The sequence below is a fragment of the Athene noctua genome, chromosome Z (genome assembly GCF_965140245.1).
Source record: "Athene noctua chromosome Z, bAthNoc1.hap1.1, whole genome shotgun sequence".
Lineage (NCBI taxonomy): Eukaryota > Metazoa > Chordata > Aves > Strigiformes > Strigidae > Athene > Athene noctua.
The window spans coordinates 19,525,909-19,548,494 of record NC_134077.1 but is presented as its reverse complement, the minus strand read 5'-3'; the positions used below and the strand labels follow the sequence as shown (position 1 = coordinate 19,548,494).

The 22,586-nt window shown below is 36.7% G+C and overlaps 1 protein-coding gene across 1 annotated transcript in view; it reads right to left on the bottom strand.

Annotated features, from left to right (window-relative positions):
• Window positions 1–13,360: 13,360 nt before the first annotated feature.
• Window positions 13,361–22,586, bottom strand: part of NDUFS4 (NADH:ubiquinone oxidoreductase subunit S4) — a 42,438-nt gene continuing 33,212 nt past the window's right edge. The window contains exons 3-5 of the mRNA XM_074932804.1: window positions 21,981–22,153; window positions 17,883–17,956; window positions 13,361–13,569 (exon numbers count right to left, since the gene is read on the bottom strand). Coding sequence (XP_074788905.1) covers window positions 13,466–13,569; window positions 17,883–17,956; window positions 21,981–22,153 — 351 coding nt within the window. The 3' untranslated portion in view covers window positions 13,361–13,465. The remainder of the gene's footprint in view (window positions 13,570–17,882; window positions 17,957–21,980; window positions 22,154–22,586) is intronic.

The window sequence follows — 22,586 nt, the reverse complement described above, 5'->3', positions numbered from 1 at the left end:
AAGAATATTGAAGACAACCCTACTCCGCTATGAGATTATTAGTGCTCTGAAAGTGAATGGCATCCAAAGCTCTTACCACTTATTTTACAAAAAGAGTAATTTAATACAGCAATGGCTACTGAAATGATGTGGGAAATGGCAAGCCATTTGGCATGTGAGGAGATTAAAGAAAGGGTTTGATGTGTGTAGTTAGTTAATCAAAGGATAAAAAGAAGTCTGATTAGGTATTTTAATTCAGAAAGCACTTGCCAAAGAGGGAATATTGGGTAGGTAAGTGGAAAGGCATATAAACAGGTTATAAATAAAACTAGTCTGGAAATAACAGAAGTATCAGTATTTTAGAGATAAGCTATTCTGGAATGGTCTTTGAAATGCAGTAAGGACCACAAGGAATACAATGTTTCATGCTAGCAACTCACAAGTGTGTAAGTAGGATTTAATGACAGGATGGAATTGATCCTGATGTTGAAAATTGACTTGAGATTTGTATCTTTGGGTGGTTAACTTCTTGTATCTATAACAGAGGCTTTAAAGGGGACTGCATTTCCATTTATCTTTTTTTGCACCGTATTTTAAATACTTTAATCCTGCCAGCTGTTTACCTGCAGGGGCCAGAGATTTACATTTGCCCTCAGTGCATAATTTGGCTTTTAGGGAATGAAGGCAGGCAGGGTTGCTTTCTTTTGAAGCATCAGACAATGGCCATGGAAAGTGATGGGATATTGGGGCAGAATTTACTGGTATTTTTGTAATATTTAAAAAAACTTTCTTGCCTCTGCTCAGGTTTAGGAAGACCCTGACTGTCAGGTTTGGAGTCATGTGGATTCCTCTCCCAAAATTCAGGGTATTGACAGAGTCTTTTAATAGTCTTTTCTGGTTTTCTGCCTTTCTCCCTAGTGCTAGGCAGTGATTACTTTCTAGGATCCCCTAAGCATTATCTCTGCACAAATGCCCTGCTATTGCTAAGGCCATGGTTTGGACATTAGTGACATTCTTAATTTTTCCTACTTTACTCTTGTGTATTAGCCTCCATGATGATTTTTTGTCTTTATATGGAATGTTTTGGGTTAATTATACAGTGGTAGAAACTTTTATACAAGGTTTTGAGGTTTCATGGTTAACTGTGTGGTTGCATACTTAGGGCAGTCAGAGCAGATATTCTTGTAGACAGCTGTGGAGTATTCCTTCATGGTTGGCTGTGGTTCATTCCAGGTCCCTCCAAAGACCTACATTTCTTAATATTTAATTTCACCAAACAGTTGTTGAAGCTCTGCAACTGTGACTAGCTGGAATATGTTTAATGCCCTAAAGAACATTAAACATAGGGAACTGCTCCATATGTCCTTCACCTGAACATACCAAGAACCTGCAGTTTACAGTGGAGACGTAATTTTTTTTTTTTTAATGTAGGCACTCCTATTGCTCTTGTAGTAAAATCTCCTAGGCTCTGTTTCACAGGTTCATCAGCTACAAGAGTAAGTTCTAGCTTCTGGGGATGCAGGAAAATAATAGTCACTTTATCTAGGTTCCCATTCTAACTCCCATCATGTAGGCATGTTGGCAACATAGCACGATTTGGTCTTTGGATAGTGATGATGTAGATAAGATGTTAAGAGTCATACCCTTATATGCCAGATGGCATAAAAAACACATCTGCAACTTTCCTACCATTTTTTTTTGTACCATTCTGAAAGCAGTGTAAAAGATTGGACAACCTACAGTAGGGACCTTGCTCAGCTTTGTAAGATGCCATCATCTCCTGTCCTCAGTCTTGACACTTGGAGACTACAGGCCACTTCATTTATTTATTCCAGATTTAAAAAGTCAAGCTCTAGTTCTGCAAATAGATCTATGATGAGCGAGCCATTTTTTGAAGGAAGAACAGTAACTCCTATTAACCCAGATCATTCTATGTGCTCATCTGCACCTTGATGGTGCTGCTCTGCACACAGCAACAGAAAACCCTGTTCTTCTTGCAACATAAGAAAATCTGGACAGGGCTAAAAGTGCTCTTCCAATGTATATGAATTATCTGTTAAACATAATGACTGATCAGAACAGATCTGTTATTCAAGAAAGGATCAGTATTGGAAAACCACCATGTTGGAGCTAATATGACATTCATTCACTGAGCAGAATTGTGAAGATCCCTAAAAAAGAAAAAACATCTATGCATCCTTATTGACTATTTGGAATTACAGCTCAGATGTGGATAAAATGGGATGGGATGAAGAAAGAATACCCAGCACTGGTTAACAGTATGCAGAAATCAAACCAGCTGGATGCCTTTAAGGGAACATTTGAACATAAGCTTATTTGATTAAGCAGCATTTCAATCTTTATTTAGCTAGATGGTAAGCCTCTCTTCCTATGACTGAACTAGCATTTGCAAGGTACCACCAGTGAAATACATAAACATTTACTCAAAGGAGACCAAGCTTCTCCTATGGTTGCTGTTTTATAAAATCTATTTGTGCAATAAATCTGCACCTGTTGTACATACACCATACATGCATAGTCACAATACTTAATCCTGAGCTCTCAGATGGTCTTCAGTGGACCTTCACTTAAAGATCTGTTAAAAGCTTTATAATAGCAGGGTACTGAATACATGTACACAATACAATGAACAGTTAATTTGTGGAAATAATTCAAAGGAGAGAGAAAAGCTATCATGTATTTTACTCTTGGACATGACCTCAAGTGGCAGGAGGTAATTGCTTAGTGTCTGAAGATTAAAGTACCACTTAATTAAAATAAGCATACAACCCAGACTTGTCCCGCAGGGAGCAGTATTTCATAAATGCATAAACAGGTGGCACAGTGCATGCTCCAAATATGGGAATATTTCCAAAAGCAGTTGCAGATTTTATGGAGTAAACCTTTATCTGACTGGGGAGAAGGTTCTCATTTAGCTATCTGTTAACATAGTGTATTTGAGTTAGCAATCCATATGGATTCATTTTGGGAAAAAATCTGGTGCACTGCTTGCAAAATGGTTTGTTCTTTTACTCTTCCACCAAAGCCCGTCACCTCAATCAGGTTGTGAATGTTTTGCTAAGATGCAAGTCATCAAAAATTGTTCTGACATATACAGTATACAAAGACTTTTTTAATAGCAGTTAGGTTATGGACATGGAAAACTGCAACTATTTTAAAGTGAAATTTTGCTTGGTGATTAAAGTAAGGTGGACTTCTAGCTGGTTGTCAAGAAGCAGAATTAAAATGCTCATAAAAGGTCTTATATTCACACGAAGATAATTCATGAAACAAAATTAATGAGTCAAAAACCAGTCTCCATTCATTTCATTTATGATGCTAGAAAAGAAGGTCTCAGTAACTCTGGAGTACACACACAGCAGGGTTTTTTTGAGACTATAATGAGCTGGATGGATTGCTGCTAAGTTAAGTACAAAGAAACCTCGATACCTGATCAGACTTCCAAGGTCTCAGGGAAACGGGAGGAGAGCTTATTTGGATGAACATAGATTGCAAATTTTTTTATCAGCATCACTGCAGGTGAAAGTTGTGAGAACAGCCTTATATATACCGTAACAGGATCCTTCCACCAGACATGCTGGAATGTTTTAGTCTCTGAACCAGGATGCCAGGCCAGAAATTCTTGCATATAACGAAGGCAAAATCTGGCTTCAAGAGGAATGGATGTGCCCAATGGCACATGGCAAAGTATTCTCAGATTCAGGCTTATTACTGCCCAGGGATTCCTCTAAAATTCAAGCAAGTTTTACTGATTCCTGTTGATGGTTTGAAATCCAGTTTGTAAACTCTATTCTGCAAGATGGCATTAGAAATTGTATTTCTTTTTTGTTCTAAGCCAAAATTTGGCAGAGATCTGAGAGGCAGCATATTCTGTCTGTGATCTGGCAAAGAAGATACTCTAAATTAACTACGAGTGGGTGGGGAAATATTACCCCTGAGGACCTTGCCTGGAAATAAAACCTGTAGCTTTTGAAGTTCCTTGCAAAGAAAAACAGAAAAGAGCAACAGAGAAATAAACTAGAGCAAATAACAGTCACAGCAGCTACCTAGGAGACCTAAGATTCAGACTGAAATTCTGGCTCTAAGTCAGACATTAAGGCCTGGTTCATACATATATGAGACAAGCACCCTAACAGTATCTAGAGTCCTTTCTTCAGACACTTCTTTGGAGCACTCCTGTTTTGGGCAAACTGGGTATTAGTTGGGTCAGCAAAAAGGAGAGGAATTCCTTAGCCTAACAGTAAGGGATTTCACCTGGGATGTAGCAGCAGGTGCCAGTACCTCAACTGTGCCTTCCCAGACATTATACGTTCAGGTTATTGGCTACTCTCGTGCCAGTTCAGTGGTTTTGATCTGAACTTATGCCTGGCTGCACAATATTGCAAAACTAATGTTTACTTAAGCCAGATTTTTCCCACAAAACACAATGATTTCAACAACTCAACATTCCCCAGTATTACTTTTTTTTTTTTTTTTTTTTTTTTTTTTTTTTTTTATGGTGTATTTCCAAGCTGCCAAGATTCAGATAACTTTTCATGTTGCTGACAACTGAAACAGCAGGACTCTAACTGGTTAAAAAAATTCAAGATGAAGCCTAAAAAACAACCCCTTTTCGAGCTAGCCTAGTACGAGATTAATGATATGCCACAGATAAAAAGAGTTAAGCACCTAGACACAACTAGCAACTCTAATCATGGATGAGACGGTTGGCTACGGTCTGCCATTTTATGCCCTCAGGAGACGGTGAAGGTCATTTAAGTGCACAGATGTGGGATGCTGTGTCTACTGGCCAAAAAAGAAATTCCAAACTGGAGAAAATGTAGTACCAGAATGGAGAACACATAACCACATCACTCAGAGACTGACTGTGAATCTTTAAGGCAATGCCCATGCAAAAGAATAAAAGGCCCAACAGGCGCCAGTAAGATTTTTGTTTCTGTGACACCATTTGTTTTCTATTATGGATATTTGAGTCTTTGGTTAACATTCCTCTCAGATAAGACCTCATACCTGATAACATTCATCCCCAGGCCAGGCCACAGATCTATGTCCCTGGCACCATACAACTATTTCTGTCTGGAATCCAAAATACTCCCAACAAACACATCACTTTGTGTTTAAATTGGTTTTTTTTCTATAGAGACCTGGTCAGAAAAAGTGTCCAGAAAGAGAAAATGAGACCTTGAGCACGTATGAAAGACCATATGGTAATGATCAAAGTTGAGGAAAAAGAAAAAGCTGCCTTCCACCTGCAAAACAGAATTGTCTGAAGATAGTGAAATGGGAATGCTTTGAAGATAAGCTATCGCGTAGTGTGGGAAAAGGAGGCAAGAAGCAAAGCCTGGTACTGAGACATTTTCCTAAGGTGCACTCTGTGATTGGTGGGTGGGGAAGCCAGGTGCTGATTATTTTCTACCCTGTTCTAACATGTAAAAATCAGCAAAGCACTAACTGTATTTGTTACCTGCTTTTCCTCATAACCTGCCTTCCAGTGGATGGAAAGCAAGGAGAGGAGGAACTGAAAATGATCTCAGCTTCTTTCAAAATTTCAGGTAGTAAGTCAGCTGCCCTTCCTGAAATGGGATTTCTATATTGTCTTCCATGGTCTTCTGGCTCTCTTCAGGAAGATAAAGGCTTAAGTTCAAACATGGGCTCTGCAATTTCTCTCTCCTTCTTAATCAGTCTGAAATCCGAAGGTAGGCACTGATGGGAAGTGAGGATGCTATTTTTGAGGTCACATCAAGAGAAGTGAGTATACCTCTCTCCACTCCTCTACTGCACTCACTGGTAGCATCTATGCCTCCTTCAGAAAGCATACGGCATCTTGAGACATAAGCAGGACTTCAATACTGAACGAAACTACTAGCCTGGAGGAAAAAAAAAAAAGTATAAATGGCATTTCTTATCCATTCTTTGTAGCACAGGTGGATGCTTCAGCCATCATTTTTAAAGGACGCAGGAAAAAATCCCCGAAGGAGCTTGAGATAATACAACAAAACAAAAGTATCTATGTAATTCAATCTTAAACTGTGCAAAGCAAGGAGATTCAGATATAGAGATACAAATTCAACAGCTTCAAAATCCCTCAGATGATATTTTACTGATCGGAAATTATCTCTCAGACATGAAGAGTGGTATTGATGATTGAACTTCAGGTGTTTACAGTGGAGAAGGTAGTAGCTTAACTAGTCTCTGTTTATAGTTTTGTAAGTGGTTATAACAGCATAAAGGTGGTTATGGTGGCTCCATCTAGCCCAGGTCCTGTTTCTGCTGGGAAGTGAATGCAGACAGCCTTCTAGATAGATCTGTAGGGATGCCTGCCGATGTGTGTAGCTTTGAGTATTTTCACAGCCTCCAGCCATTTCTGCTTTAGGGGACTTCTATGCTGGAGGTGGCTTCTATGTATGTAATAACCCTTAATGATATTTCTTCTCCTCTCCAATAACTTGTTTAATCTCTCTTTTGAGACATTAACATTTCACAGTTACATTACACCCATAGCAATAGACAAAAAGGCACTTCTAAAGCTCAGTGCATCTCGCCTCTTCAGATTTCTGCATCAGCTAAATGAATCAAAATCCACCAGCTACTGAAGGACTACAGTTTCAGTGTGAATATCCACACTGTGGACAGGTGGGTAGTTCTCACATAACCTCACTTTAAAGCAGATAATGTAAGATACTGGCATTTGAAGTTTTATACCAAGTTACAGTGATGGGCTGCAGAAAAGCTGATTCCAATTTACTGTTATTTTTTAAATACAGATTATATTCAGAGGTAGGTTTTCCTTTTTTATAGCCTAGTTATTTAAAATAATTTTGTTTAAATCATTTTACCTACATAATTATTACAGTTGTACAAGTGTGGTTTGTGGAATCTAGTTACTGCACATTCTCAGTGCTGTGGGTAAGTACACCCTGTTGAGGCAAACATACCTTTGCTCCCAAGTTCTGTTTTAGGTATAGCTGCAAAGAGCAGTTGCAAACTAAGGATCGTGACAGTAGAAATTAGTTATTTAATTGAACTGGTAGAACTTTCAGTAGTTCCTTTTACAGTGTCTCAGTGAAGCTTCTTCAGTTGTTATGAGATTTTATGTCTGTTATAGTTATTTGGGTATTTTATATATTTGAAGACTTTACTTTAGGATGTTGACTGTTAAAAGAACTTTGTTATCATAACCCCAATAATAAAGTGGAAATCTGTCCTGCCAGACAAAGAGAAAAAATGCATCATCAGAAAGCTAAAATGTGAATGACCCATGCAGTACATTAATGAGTAAGACAGTTTGCAATGTAAGGGGAACTGTAACAACATCTCCACAGCCATGTGTATCACTCAAAAATCTTTTCACAAGCACTGTGCAGACATCTCAAGTGAAGCAATAGAAGTGGTCAGGTCGAGAAAAGGGGAAGAAAACAAAAATAAATATAACTTCTGAGCAGCTCTGTAATTTTGACAAAAAACCTATTTGGCAACAACATCAGATCGCATGTAAACCAAAACGGAACATCCAAGAACTGATCAGAAAAGGTGCTGTAATAAGAAGGGAATTTATTAGGCACTGGTATAGTTCTGGCTTTAAGTTCACAGTATTTCTCAGTTCAATGTTTCACTTCTCTTAGCTGGTTAAGGCAGAAGGCAGCAATGACAAACCTGCATTTGATTAGAAAAATCATCTCAATAGACTGACCACAACTTTGCATACCTATTCCTGTAACGGACAACCAAAGCATGCTAAAAGACAAATGCTTTACTTGATATACACGCTAAGAATTTTCTCATCTCCTCTACCTAATAACAGATAAATTAAAGTATCTTCCAGTATTTATAGGCACAATACCAGAATAAACAGATTCTTCACTTCTTCTGGCTCAGCGATACCTTTTAAGAATAACTGTACTTATTTATCAAGTCAAGCCATCGTTCTACCGGGATGCTTTAGGAGAGTAAAATGTACATATAGTACTAAATGTATTTAATCATAATTTAAATACTTCTCCAATCTTAGACAAAAATTTTGAATCTGTGGAATTTAGCCACACATAGGTATCTAACTTGTTTTAAAAAGTATGATGACCACTGTAGATCATGTTAGTCAGTAGTAAATCTTCATCAGCTTTGACGGGGAAGTTGTTTGTGTCCTTTGTTTACTCTAAATAATGTATTCAATTAATCATAAAACATTGACAAACACAACAGAATGAAAAGTTTGAATGTCATACTGGCAATCACTACTAAGAACAGCCATTCTGTGCAAGAGCAGGATATTCACCTGAACAAACCTGGCATTGTCAGTGGCTCAGTGACCACCAAAGAAACATTAAAACAAGGCTAACTCCAAGGATACCCTCTTCTCAGCTCTTAGCAGGCTTTAGCTCAGGGATTTTTCTACACACTATACTAATTTTGTGTTTAATAAAATGCATTTCTTGTGTTGAATTTGAGCAGGTGCAAAGTTAGTTTTGGTAGTCAAAAAGTTGCCAGTGAATTTCAAAATCTGCTATGTGAAAATGTATTTGTTTATTTTTAAGCTGCATCCTCATGAACTTGTTGATCTGCCTCTGTATGTAAAACATCGAATACTTATACACTATTCTCTGCACCACTTGTGATTTTAAAGGCCCGACTGAAGAGCTAATTCCACCCTGCAGATTTGCTTCTCAAACAGAAGATACTTATGTCTTTAAGTATGTTGTTGCCTCTCTGTAACTTGATAAGAGACCTTTTTGAAATCCAAACAGGACCACTTGAATCACCTTGTTCCCATATTCATCACTCCTGTGAAGAACATGAAAGTGAATTACATCTAAAATAGCCAATTGACACAACATTTTTATATCATTTCTGTTCACAGCACTATAAAGACTTTTTTCTTGGGGTGAGGGACACAACACACCAAACACCCAATACACCAAGAACAAAAACCTGCCACATATTATTTAGGTAGAGAGAGTTTTGAGCAAAATATGTAAGTCACAGATAATAGTTATTGTTTCAAATTTCAGTTCCTTCAGGACTTCACAAGACTACCGTCTGATCTTTGTATTTATTCTCAACAACTTGTCCAGAAAGTTTTTAATTCACATCTTCTGTGCAAGAAAGGTTCAAGACAGGGACCTTTCTACCTTCCCTCATAATGAACATGGAAGAATCAGTATTTTAAATCCAACTGATATGCACATTTTAACACCATTTCAAAATAATTTGTCTTGTTGTTCTGTTAAGTTCCTGTAGGCACATTTATTTCAGCAATTTTAGGATGCTGGTGTTATTAGCAGCATTAATCAAGTACCAATTAAAAATAAATCCCTCTCAGAATGTAGGAATAAGAACAATGACTTATCAAAGCAAGCTGCCTTACCAGACATACCATAACTTACTATACAACTGTCTAAAATGATTTTTTTAGGTTACTTCAGGTTTATTTGCACTTCTTTTCTTTTTGGAATAACAAAGTATGTTGGCATACCCAGTAACAAAATACAAGGTTAGACAACGGTATCTCTGGCAAAACCAAACTACAAGAGTTCCTGGTGTGATATTACAGGCAAAGCTAAAATTAGTCCAAATTCATGTCTCTTTTTCTACCACATGACAAAACTTTGCAGATAAGGGTAATTAAATTTTCCATTTCATAGTATCACTTAATAGTCTGATTTGTTTTAAATTATCCATCAAACTGCACAGTTAAGGAATACACTGCTAGAAATCTGAAACTGTTCTTTTTAGTTTCTTGACAGTCTCTAGGTTCCATTACAACATCACGATTTTGAGTTGCAGGGCCTTTGTTACAAAAAAAAATTGTTCATTGGAATTATGAATGCTGCCAGTCTTCAAAATAACTGGTATCCTGCAAATGTTATTTTATCACAATGGAAATATGCAAAACATATTGAAGTACCACAGGTATGCACCCATATTTTGTAGGGAGTCCTATAGTGCAAAGTAGGTATGGTGATGTGCAGTCAGCAACACAATGGGGATCATTTACTTCCATTTCAGTTAGGCTTAGGTAAAAGAAACATCATAAAACATAAAGATTAGGACCATATGAGTATTCAGAAGAGAGAGCTAAACAGGGTTGGTCTGGGTTTTGCTTTTCTGTGGTTCATCACTGAATTCATGTAAACAGGCATACATTTAACAGAACAGAATTCATGGCCAGGAGCTTTGAGAAAAAGCAGCAGGAAGGGGGAAATGCAAATGGGAGGGGGGGGTAAATAAAAAATAGGGGGGTTATTAATAAAGTTAAAATTTCACCAAAGTATTCCTGGTTTTGAACAGAAATTATAGTACTGGAGTGGCCAGTACTTTCAAAATTCATGTATGAATATTTTTTTTAATATCTTTTGACCACATTAAAAAAAAAGGTATGAAAAGGTATGTGCTACATACCTCATAGAGCTGAGGTAAAAGCTGGGAGTAAAAGCAGTAGGATGTGGGAGGAAAGATTATGATGTTGCCTCTTTCTTAAAAGGAACTTTCACCCAGACTTCAAAGGAACAATCCAAATCTCATTGTGACAGGTAGCTGGCTGAGACAGCAATGACAGACAATAAAAATTTTTCAGAAAACTGGTGATACTATGGACTGATTTGCTAGAACTGGGAAAGAACTTTGTCCTGCAGCAGAGTTCTGCCTCCAGAACTTCACACACAGTATATCCACACAAGTCCAAGTGTAAACTACTTCAGATCAGTCCGTTAATTTCTTGCATTAGACTTTCCACAATAATGGAAGCTACAAAACGGTAAAGAAAACCTCTCAAATCTACACAGCTCAGTGAAAGAATGTAAATGTTACATCAATCTAAGGCTCCTCTAAAATGCTGGCATGAAATTGTCTTGTAATTCTTTCATACTCTTTTGGTTGTTATTGCCACGTAAGGTGGTAAGATACCTCAGATGCATGTAAATCCCACTGTGTAAAGAACATGTTCTATTTTTTTTTGAGCTTAAACTTTTTCTTCCTCCATTAGTGATTTTGGTGTTTCCAGAGGTTTGAAATATTACTGCCATGAAAAGGTTTGATTAGTTGGACACAGCACAGATACACCTACCACAAAGATGAATCTCTAATCTTATTCAGCATTTGTATTAGCCTTGAGTTCTCAAAATCTCTTTAGACTTCCATTTTCAGGTCAATGGTTGAGGATACTAGAAAACCTAATTACGGTAGTTTACCTGCTGTACCTTTTGTTTTGACATATTCTAGATCTGGGAGCAATCTTACCTGTCATAACATACTGCAGAATAGATAGGAGCTGGAGTTGACCAATAAAACATACCCTTCTGAAGGTACTTAACTAAAGGCTGTCAGATCATCTCGTACAATTTCAGTTGCAGCCTAGTGCTGTAGTATTCTAGTAAGTTAATGAAAGGGTAATGAGGTTTAGTACCTAGTTGATTTTTTGATCTCTAAAATATATTAAAGTTGGCACTAGTGCTCTGCAAGCTCTTGCACTCAATTTCACTTCTAGGGTTTGAAGACTATAGTGACAATAATCAACTCTCTTCCATTGTCAGCATGCTCACTCTAAAGTAGCCATCCAAGTCCTAGGAAAGTGATTGGAGGAAAAGAAGGTCTGAGCTCAAACACAACTTAAAGACTTCACGGTAGGGTGTACAGTACAGAATCATGCTGAATATATACATTTTTTTAAAAAAAACCCCAACAGATAAAAAGCCACCTTCTTAGGAAGGGGACTCAAATTCTCCTTTGAATATTTCCATTATCTTAGCGGAAGAAGTAAAAAAACCAAACTGTGCTCTATGTGAAACTGATTCTCGCTATACTCTATTAACATAGAGCAATTTCATATATTAGGTGTCCAAAGATCATGTTAGGTATCTAACATTTATCAGTCATTTCCCTGGATTACATAATTTCAAAAACCAAGCTGTGCATCTGCTGCATTAGCTATCCAAGCCCTTTTCAATTGTAATGTTGACAATCTTATAAAGCTTGAGTCCCACGCAATTAAGATCTTGCTGCTCTCCACCTGTAAAAGACAGAAGGAAAAAAAAACCCCAAACGAAAACCAAACTGGATTTTCTTATTACTGTCTCCTTAGTAAAATCAGCATACAAAGAGATGCAGTAGATTCTCGACAGTTAAGATTCCAGTTTGGTGCACTCTGGCATTCCTGGAGGACCTTAGGCTTCACTGCACAATGCAGCATTCAAAATTCAATAGGAAGATGAATTGGAACAACAGTTCCTGTCTGTGATAGGAAACTAGCAGTGTCAGCCAACTGGTTAACTACACTGAAACTGGGTCAAAAACAATGGTTTAAACAAATGTTAGCCATCATATAGAGCAGCTGGTTAAAACCGAAACAAATCTGGGCAACACAAGGTAGTTTTATGATTCCTTTTAGCTGGAATTCAGTGCACAGTACTTAACACCATTCTTTATATTTCTGTGGAGAGAGCTGTCTCAACTGCTTCTTTTCTGACAGTTGAGATAAAACTCAGTTGAATATGAAAAAGGTGCACCTTCCCCCAATTTGTAAGAGATTTCACTGATCCTGTGTGTGCATCTTCATTTGTTAAGTAAAAGTTAAAAGTGAATAAATCAAAAGCCACAGACATGTAACCAAGGATTCCAAAGATAATACTGTGCATTATTAAAATTAATGATTTAATATCATGTGAGAAAAACTGAGTTTAGGCTGCATATTTGATGTTAAGGCTGAGATTCTATCACCACATCTCGTTAGCCAACAGAAAACCTCAGTGTGGATAAACATGTAACTAGCAATAAAAAAACAGAACTATAATTATATAATTAGTATATGCTGATGAGGCACCCAACAGTGTTCTGACTTTATCTGTACGTATTTAACTGGCATAGTTTCACTTTTGAAGAACATCACAGGGAAACAATTGCACTCTCAATCTTTTGGACCAAATCCAACACAAAAAACAGTGCTTTCTATTCCAGTCACAAATGCTTCTGGAAAAATGACAGCATCAATTTGGGCAGGAAGAAGGTTATATAATATACATTTATACAAAACAGTCTATGCACCTTTACTCAAATGTTAAGTTTTACATATTATACTTTGCTTTTGAATTGACAAACTTCTCTTGTATAGAAAGAGAAAAAACACAGCTTCTACTGAGAGAATTTGTACATGCAAGGCTTTAAACAAGATAGTGAATATAAAATTACCATCAAAGAGAAGCCATAACCTTTAAAGATGCAGATGATTTTAAACATTCCCGTTGATATATTCCTAGTACGGCAATTTTTTAGAAGTACGAACACTTCAAATCTCCTCTATTTATATGGAAATTTGTAACAGGTTCAATTGGAGACATCAAAAACATTTTAAATAGACATCACAAGATGCATCTGTAGTTTAAAGGTCAAATTTATTAGAAGATTAAGAGATGTATTATACATGGACTATAAATATAGCACAGCTGACTTTATTCACAGTCAGACAGCCAATGCCAACCTATTTTGTAGACACCCTTGTTCTTTTGTTCCAAGAAAAGTTTGCACCATATGACTTGGATTTAGGTTTTGGAATCTTCTTCTCTTCAACATCATAGCTCCACCCTGGAGGTTACAGGGGAAATGGTGGGGGGAGACAAGAAACAAAGAAATTCTAAATTTCTCAGCATACAATATCGAGCAAATGCAACTTAAACATTTTAACTTTAATATCTTTTTATCCACATAGACATCCACTAGTTTATTGCCTTGTAATTGGCAGCAGAGAATACTGAAATGCCATGTGACATATGCCTCTTCTCTCACTTGATAAGACTTCACCATACCATGTACCTCCATTTTTTTTACTTCTGAAAAAAACTTGACAGTCATCGGTGAAAATCTCAACACAAAACACTGACTGTCCTGCAAGTTCATGGCTCCACAACTCCACATATCACAGAAGCACTAAGACTCTATGTATGCGGGGCCAAGAAATGAAAATAAGATAAGGAAAGGTGGAAAAAAAATATCATACAGAAGATCAATTCCAAAGGTTGGGAGAGAATGGAGACCCTGGAAAGCTAGAGAAAAAAGAAGGGTGGGAGGACCAAAGTAAGGAAGAAGCAAAGGAAAAACTTCAGCATTACAATGGAGTTTAATACTCAAGATTTTTATAAGAACATAAAAAAATTAGGAGTAAAAGGGAATTAAATGATAGAAGACAAGTAAATTATGTGATAGTTAAGCAAGAGAAATGCTAAAAAATGTCAGAAAAGAGGAGGTGGAGACATCAGTGTTTATGTAAATCAAAATGCAAATTGGTTGCAGCCTCCAGGTGCCTGGAAAGTTGCCAGGGCAGCACTCAGTATTCCAAAGTTTGGTCTCTTTAGCTGCAACATTTCACTCAAAGTTGAGATACCTGAGTTGAAGCTAGAAGTGGTTAAGTATGCAATTTTAACTGATACTAATAAGATGATACTTTTCTTCCTTAGTTTTAAAACAAAAAACTTGGTAAGTCCTAGGAGCTTTAAAATATATCTGGGTTTTTACATTTAAGATGCTCAGAAAACATGCAAGATAATCTACACATCAAAATATATTAAGATACACAAGTTGTCATGTAACTGTACTTCAATTTTGTGCATTCACAAATGTCACACAAACACTTTCTTCATGCTTATTAGGCTGAATCAATGTTAATTTCAAAGGTAACTATTCTCTGTAAGAAATACTGGAATAGAGGTTTTAAAAACATATTCTTTCCATCTGTAAGAGCACTGGCTTTTGCCTCCTGTGCTGTTTAATAATGTAAGCTTGGGTAAACAGCCAGTACTAGATCCAGAGACACACTTGGTATTGCAACATTCAGCATTATAACACCTAACTTTGAGGCAGTTGGCTGCTGGAATGTAATCAACAGTCCCAAGTTATTGCTTCATCTTTTTATACACTAGATAGGAAGGAGCTGAGGGCCTCCAAAAAGAGATTTGCGGCTGCCAGCACAATGACTTGGGCTGCTGTAGCTATCCAAGATCCACAAAGTTAGTTACATCTAACTTTGGATTGCAAGAAGCCACCATATTTGATAAGGTTTCACACTCTGGAATGGTCTCCTTGTGCTGGGCACCCTCAGTTGTTCATGACAGAGAAGAGGGCACTTTTATAAAAATACCACAATGGTGGGGGAGGTTAGTCTTGCTCTGCCACATAAGCCAGGTGGATAGAAAGCAGATTTCATTAACTCTGGAAGAACACCCTCATCACCTGACTAAAGGTTATCGTGGAATAGAAAAACTCTCTATCCTTGTTAATAAAGCTGTATGTTTTTAAACAACTGCCTTGGTGATGTCAGACAGAACAAACAAAAAGAATTTAAGTCCACAGACTAAGCTTTTAATTTCATCCAGTTACAAGTGTGTCCTCCTTGCCTTGACTTCAGACCATCCTCAGCTGTCATATTTTGGATAGAGATCTCTCTCACTAGTGTATTCAGTGCTATTATTCCACATTAGAAAACACATCAGATGTGGAAGACAGAAAGATAGCTTGCCTCAGGTTCCTGAAGCTCTCAGGTGAGAAAGAACTCTTGGCCTTCCCAATCGTATCAAAATACCTGCAATATCTGCAGTATTTGCAGAAATTAAACTTGAGGTACTTGAGGAATTTTGTAACGGAAAAGTTGGGTGGTTCATATGGGAAAGACAGAGAGGTAAGGATTTGTGTTCCTAGACTTAGATGTGTTTCAAAAACACCTCAGTCTACAAGCTAAGTTCCACTATAAATGTGTATCTAATTTATCATTTCTTTTTAAACGCAAAACTGAATATTGTAAAATTTATATTCCCAGTTATGTCTGATACCAAAGCTATTACTCAAAAAACTATTATGTACGTATCATAACGCATAAAAATAAGCCACCTTAAATAAAAATGGAATAATAATTTAGGCAAGCCAGTATCGCAGAAAAGTCTGGTACATCTTAACTATGGTAAAACTAAGCATGCAAGCTAAGTGAATATTGAACTAATAATATTAATACTAAGTCACAGCCTTAGTTGGTAGAATTCCTTTGTAATTTTCCCACACAATGGAGATTCATTACTAATTCAGTGAAGGCATAACCTTCTACAGGGAACAAATCAAGTATTTTACTGGAATTTGCATCTGGAAAGGACAAAATATAACATGTTCAAAGAGCAGCACATTAAGACAGTGATATATAGGCCAGGATTTAGATTTTTCCTCTTATAGGCTGATTTTCCCAAGAAACAGAAACAGCGTGAATAATCAGAAGCAAAAGTAACACGAGATTCTCTCAAATTTCATATTTGTTCATAAAACATTACAAAATACTATTAAAATTGCACAGTAATTGGTGGATCCAATGCAAATATGATGATCCTATTAATTTTTTAGTGAACATAATTGTTTTTCACTAAAATTAAGACTAAGTTTAAAAAAAATCCATTCAAAGAGGAATAAAGGAATTAAATTCTAGCCTCTACCATTAAAAAGTACAAATAAATTGCACATTAAGTGGTTTAACTTCTTAACTGTACAAGTTAATGGACTTAACCTGTTGTTTGGGTGTACAACAGAAGTCATCTAACAACTTCACACAATTTGGTCTGATCAAGAAGATTTACTGTCTATTTACACCAGACTGTATATAGTTGAAAGGTGCAGAACAAAGAACTTCTAAAGAAACTTACACTCCATATGCGTTATACCTGGTTGTAAATCGTGCACTTAATCTTCCTCACATCCATGAGCACTAAGCATTGAGACTAGCTCTTTAAGGAAAATGAACTTGTTTTTAAAATTAAAACAAACCCAACAAACCAATGCAGCAAAAAATTCATACCAACACATAAAAGAACTGCTGAATATTCAAAAGGCTGAGATTATGGATACTGCTTGCAGTACCATAATTCTGTGAGAAAATACAAGCCTAAACAACAAAATAAATTTACAGATACAGTTGTTCTGATACATCGTGAGCATTAAAAATATTAAGTAATGGCAACTGGCTTTTCTAACATCTTTTCCTCAAAAATGATCATCACGTGAAAGTGTTAAATATAATTTCAATTTCCTCAATCTACAACTTCTCCGTGTGGGGCAGCAGAGGGGGATGTGCTGGTCTCCTCTCTTTGGCCACCAGTGGTAGGATACGAGGAAATGGAACAAAGCTGCATCAGGGGAAGTTCACGCTGGACATTAGGAAAAGGTTCTTCACTGAGAGTTGGCTGGCTACTGGAACAGGCTCACCAGGGAAGTGGTCACAGCACCAAGCCTGTCGAGGAGTGTCTGGAGGATGGTCTTAGCCATATGGTTTAGTTTGAGGTAGTCCTATGAAGAGCAGGGAGTTGGACTCAATGATCCTTATGGGCCCCTTCTGACATGAGATATAATATGATTCTACGATAAATCCACTCTGCAACATGTCCAAAACTAAAGTCCAATGTGCTTACTTAGAAGCCAATTTCAGTTCCTCTGATTATCAAACATTCACAAGGGTTCTGACCCCGTTTCCTTAACTAGAAATTCAGATGCTCATGTCAAGCCTTCTGCCATGTAGCTGGAACCCCCAGCCTGGGATACTCTTCAAGATAAAACTATTCATTTTCCTCCAAGACCTAAGCAAGGCTTAGTTCTCATTCAAAACACATATACTTGCAAAAGCATTGCAATAGTAATGCTAAGAGGCTGGAACACTTTTCCAGAAAGTGGAAGGCCTAGATTCAGTGCTCTCAGGTCCCTCAGAAATATTCCTCCCCATTTTCCTCCTTCTCAAATAGAGCACTAATGGTCTACCAGTTTTGTGGAATAGAGTGAAAACACTTTATTCTGTACTTTTACTGTTGCTAATACTTTGATATCAAGATTGCCTATATAAAGCTGAATCCCTCATACATAATAGGTACAATACGTACCATTTTTTTCAGCAAAAGCAATGGCATCTTCTTTAGCAGAGAAAGTAAGAACCATGTTGGATAAAGGATCAGCTCTGTAAGAAATCAGATGGCAAATTTTAAGTATATTTGAAATATAAAATAATTACACCTGTATCTCAAGTGCTAGTCAAATGATGTATTACATAACTTTTTGTAGTACACCACCTCACAGGCCATTAAAAATCCCTTTACTTTTAATTATTTCTAGGATTAATACTTTCTGCAGGTTATTTTTTCACTCTCTCAATCTGTTAAACCTTCCTCCTTGCAGAAATTAATGTTTCAACTTTTTTATTAGACACACATGTCTAACCACCTGCTGAGATTATAGTAAGTGTTCTGCAACAACCTTTTTAGTTTCTGAAGCTCTGTAGTCCCTCTCTTTTTGGAAGGTTTAAGGTAATTTTGAGTATTTCAAGGAGACCAGGAGTCTATAGAGCGTCTAGGGGAAGAATAATCTTATACAGAAAAGAGCAGAATATCAAAGTTAGAAGAGCAGAAATTAATCATAGACTGAAAAGTACACAAAAAAACCTCAAGAGTTCAGCTTTGGCTGAGGTCACATGACCTTCATAAATTATTCCACTACAGCAAGCAGATCACAGGCCACCACTGAAAATGAAGCTCAGAAACAGAGACTGCTAGGTAACTAAATACACAGTGGTTAGTTTTAGATGATCACTTATTTCTCAGCTGCATTTCTGAAAGGCATCAAACTGCAAAAAGCTTTCTGAAGCAAATTAAAATCTCAGTTAAAAATCAAACTACCTTATTTGTTGCTATAAAAGGTCAATTTAAGAATAATGACAAAGGATGAAAAAAAAATAGTGTTCTAAAAATTAATCTACAAAACTATCAGAGACGATACTGGTTGTAGCAGCACAATGATGAGATAATGTTCCCCTGAGACAATATTGTACATGAACTTGGGAGACGACCAGGAAGACAAGACCAAATTGCAACAAACTATTGAAGGAGTTGCATCTCAACTGTTCTCTCTTTGAAGCTAGAAGGGTATATGAAGAGAAAAAGCAACCAGAGATACACTGAACTCCACAATAAAGGACAAAGCCTGTGACTGGCAGACAGGGAGGGTAAGAGGGGGAATCTAGCTTCCAGCAAAGACAACAATGTAATTTTATCTGATGTACACATGGAAAAATGGAGTTCACAATATAACCAATATATTCCACCACCGCTTCCCCGCCCCCCCCCCGCCCCCCCAACAAACCGGATAAAGGCAAAAATTACTCTATTATTGCAAGCCACTAAGATGGGTTCTTTTGAAGACATTTAAAGATTTCTCCTTATAAATGCAGGAAGGAAAATTAGGAACTAAGAATTAGTCCATGATGGGATCAGTGGAGAATCAAGTGACCCAAATACACCACAATATTGTGAAAATTTTTGCTTATTGTTCTTCTCTTCCACAGTTGGGGTTGGAAAAAAATCTTCTCAACACTGCTAAGGAAACAAACAAGTTTAAGTCTGAAATGCAGTGAGGGACTGGTGCCTGTTCAGTACTACAAGTTTGGCAAAAACATTCCAGGACAGAGGCAGTTTTGAAATTGGGAGTGCAGAAATTATTTGTTCTGTTTTCACATGGGATCATCCTTCATCCAATCTAAACAGAGCTTTTTGATTTCTTTCCATATATGAGCTATTCATGTATTTAAGTTTAGGACAGTCTGTGAGCAAACTGGAGTTCAGGATGGCCAGCATGATGTCCTGAGTGTCAGCAATATCAGTGCTGCAGGATTTCATATGCCTGCCCTATGCCTGCCTGTCTTATCAGTCACTGCAAACTGGGATTCCACGTTTTCGTAGGAGATCTTGTAAAATGAAAACCATGTACTTCCCATGTTTCTTTGTTTACAGCTTTATATTAAAAGATGTACTCAAGAACTATCCATGGCCATTCCTGTAATGAAACTTCCCACTTTAAAAAAAAACCCACCATGGATCCATTTTGTTTAAATCTACAACTCGATAATTTCACTGAAAAAACCTCTATATTCAAGAAACAACCAATGCAACCAAGAAATGAGACTGTAAAATGACATAAATATAGCAAGGACCTAGAGGTAAGTAAGTATATTGAATTCAGAGGAAAAGGGCTCTAACCCACCAACCCTGTTACATTATTCAAAAGTAAATGGGAAAACTTCTAAGAACTGTTCTTTGCAGAAATTAAATCTGAAGAGAAGAAACTGGCATTGTTTACACATGAAATATTCCTTTCCCTACCCCAAAATAAAAACGCATGCAGAGATGGATTAATTCAAAACAGCCATTCCTTTTTAAATTCCCACAATAAGCTCATTCCAGGACAATTTAACATACAGGTAAGCCCGTAGTGCCATGGCTTATTTTTCTAGATGGTTATACAGCACAAACGTCGTAACTGTTAGAAAGGTTGAAAGACATTGTTTTGGTTGAGATCATGCAAAATCCCACCCAGGAAATAATTTGTCTGGGGAGGTTAAAGTCAGTGGAAAAAGCAAAGGGGGAGTAGAAGAAAAGTTAAATATAACCTGACCTAAAGCAGGTGTAGCACCTGCTACAGTGTTACAATCTGTGCAATGGTATAAATAGACCATACTCAGTGGCTAGACACTTTGAGGCCACACAAGATCAGAGGGAAAGGTGTGTTGCTGGTCCACAGTCTATCACTTAATTAATTTACACCCTGTGAAACAACCTGGTCATTACTTGCTAAATGTAGTAACTACTTGCAGTAGCCAAGTCATCCAAGGCATACATACATTAAATCACTGAAATAATCTTCTTAAACAGCAATTTAAATTATGTTTAAGATGAAATCATGAAAAACCCCAGGGCGTGCTTAAGATGAGGTCAATGTTATATACAGGCTTTAAGTTTTAAAACAGGTATTTTTAAATATTAATTGTATTAGACTGTTAATTCATATTCAGTATTTTTTCTCATCTAATGATAGTTGAACTTGGCTTCACTAATGCTTTACAATACCAATGCAACACAGATACTATACATTTGAGCCTCCTCAATTTTTATTGATGACTTGAAGACTTGATTTCAGACTTATTTGAACTAATATTTCTGGATACATTTATTTTATAAATAAATAAAAAAGAAAAAATCGTTCTGTGATCAGATTTAGAATGCTAAATATCAAAAAATGTGTCCTCAAATTATTTCACATTTATGGTTTAAAGGTGGGTTTTTTTCCCCATAGAATTTTGCTTGTAAGTGCTAATATGATTGCAGCCAGACACCTTCGGTACACACTGTATCCTTTTTGAAGTTTGAAAAATAATTTCTAGTGGTTGACTTTTGTTTATGTAGAATAATTAACTTTTCTGAATATGCCTTGAACAAGACAGCTTCAAATCAAAATTACAATATTGCCAGGACAATTGCTGCCACAGCCCTCACAGTTTACAGGAATTCTAACTGCATTGTAAAACGTAGGTAGTACATATATAGAGGGAAAAAAAGAAAAATTAGCTGCATCCAATTTATAATTTAATCTCCAAACTACAGCATATTTAGTCAAGATTAATACTTTTTTGGCATATTTAAGCATTTTTACTACTAATATTAGCAACATTGAAACAAACAGATTAATATTTTAAATGTTTGGGGTTTTTTAAAAAGCCATAGTTATGGCTCATTTTAGATTTTCAGGATATTAATAAAACTTTGTAAAAAAAAAAACATCCAAAAGATAAATACTGTTTTACGTTTTTTACGTTTAACCAAATTTAAAAGACGCAACTGAGAGCTGCTTCACATAACTAACAGCCTTCTTTTCCTGATGCTGCCACACAGTAACATCACCACAAATGTAATCACTGAAGTTTCTGGTTCTTAAAACCTTTTTCAAACTCCTCCAGGTAATGTTGTGAGCTAAAATCTGCCTTTAAACATAACAGATCATTAATCATACAACTAACAAACCCAACCACATACTGTAAGTACTGTTAAAAGACAAGTACATTTTCAGGTAGAAAGGGCATTTCAAACTTAAAAGTTTACATGACCAGTAAGAGCCAAATATAGAGGAAAAGTACTCCAAATTCATTAACTACTCACGTAGATGCCCAGCCCATTAAAGGGTTCTCCCAGCGCTCCCTGTTATCAAATTCCATCTTCCATTTCTTTGTATTGTTAACTCCTGCTTGCATTGCATTACGTGCTGGAACAAAAATGCGAACTTTTCTGGTTTTGATGTGCTCATCTGGAACACCAGTTAAAGTAGTGATATCCTATGAAAAATACAATGTAACTTGTTAAAATGGGTTCGTGTACATGGCTTGTAAAATAATACTGCTTATACTTTTTACAGAATTTTATGCTTTACTTTTTAAGTTACAAAAATGGATAAAAATTGCAGAAAAGTGTGTTATGAGATGAGTTCTACAAAAGAGAAGCTGATTCATCCTGGGACTGCTATCATCCTGCTGCACCTGGCTGAATTAGATTTTGCATGGATCAGTTCCTGAACCTGCACATCTTCTCAACTACACAACTGCTAGTGCCACAGGATGGACAGTACATTCCCTCCCATCATCTGACTACAGCTACAAAGTTGGGAGTGCTCCAACTTGCACCAGCTAAAGCAAATGCAGAAATGTATTATCTCTTTCTTCCCCATTAAAAAAAGTATTAGAGCACAGTCTGAAACATCAACAAATCCTT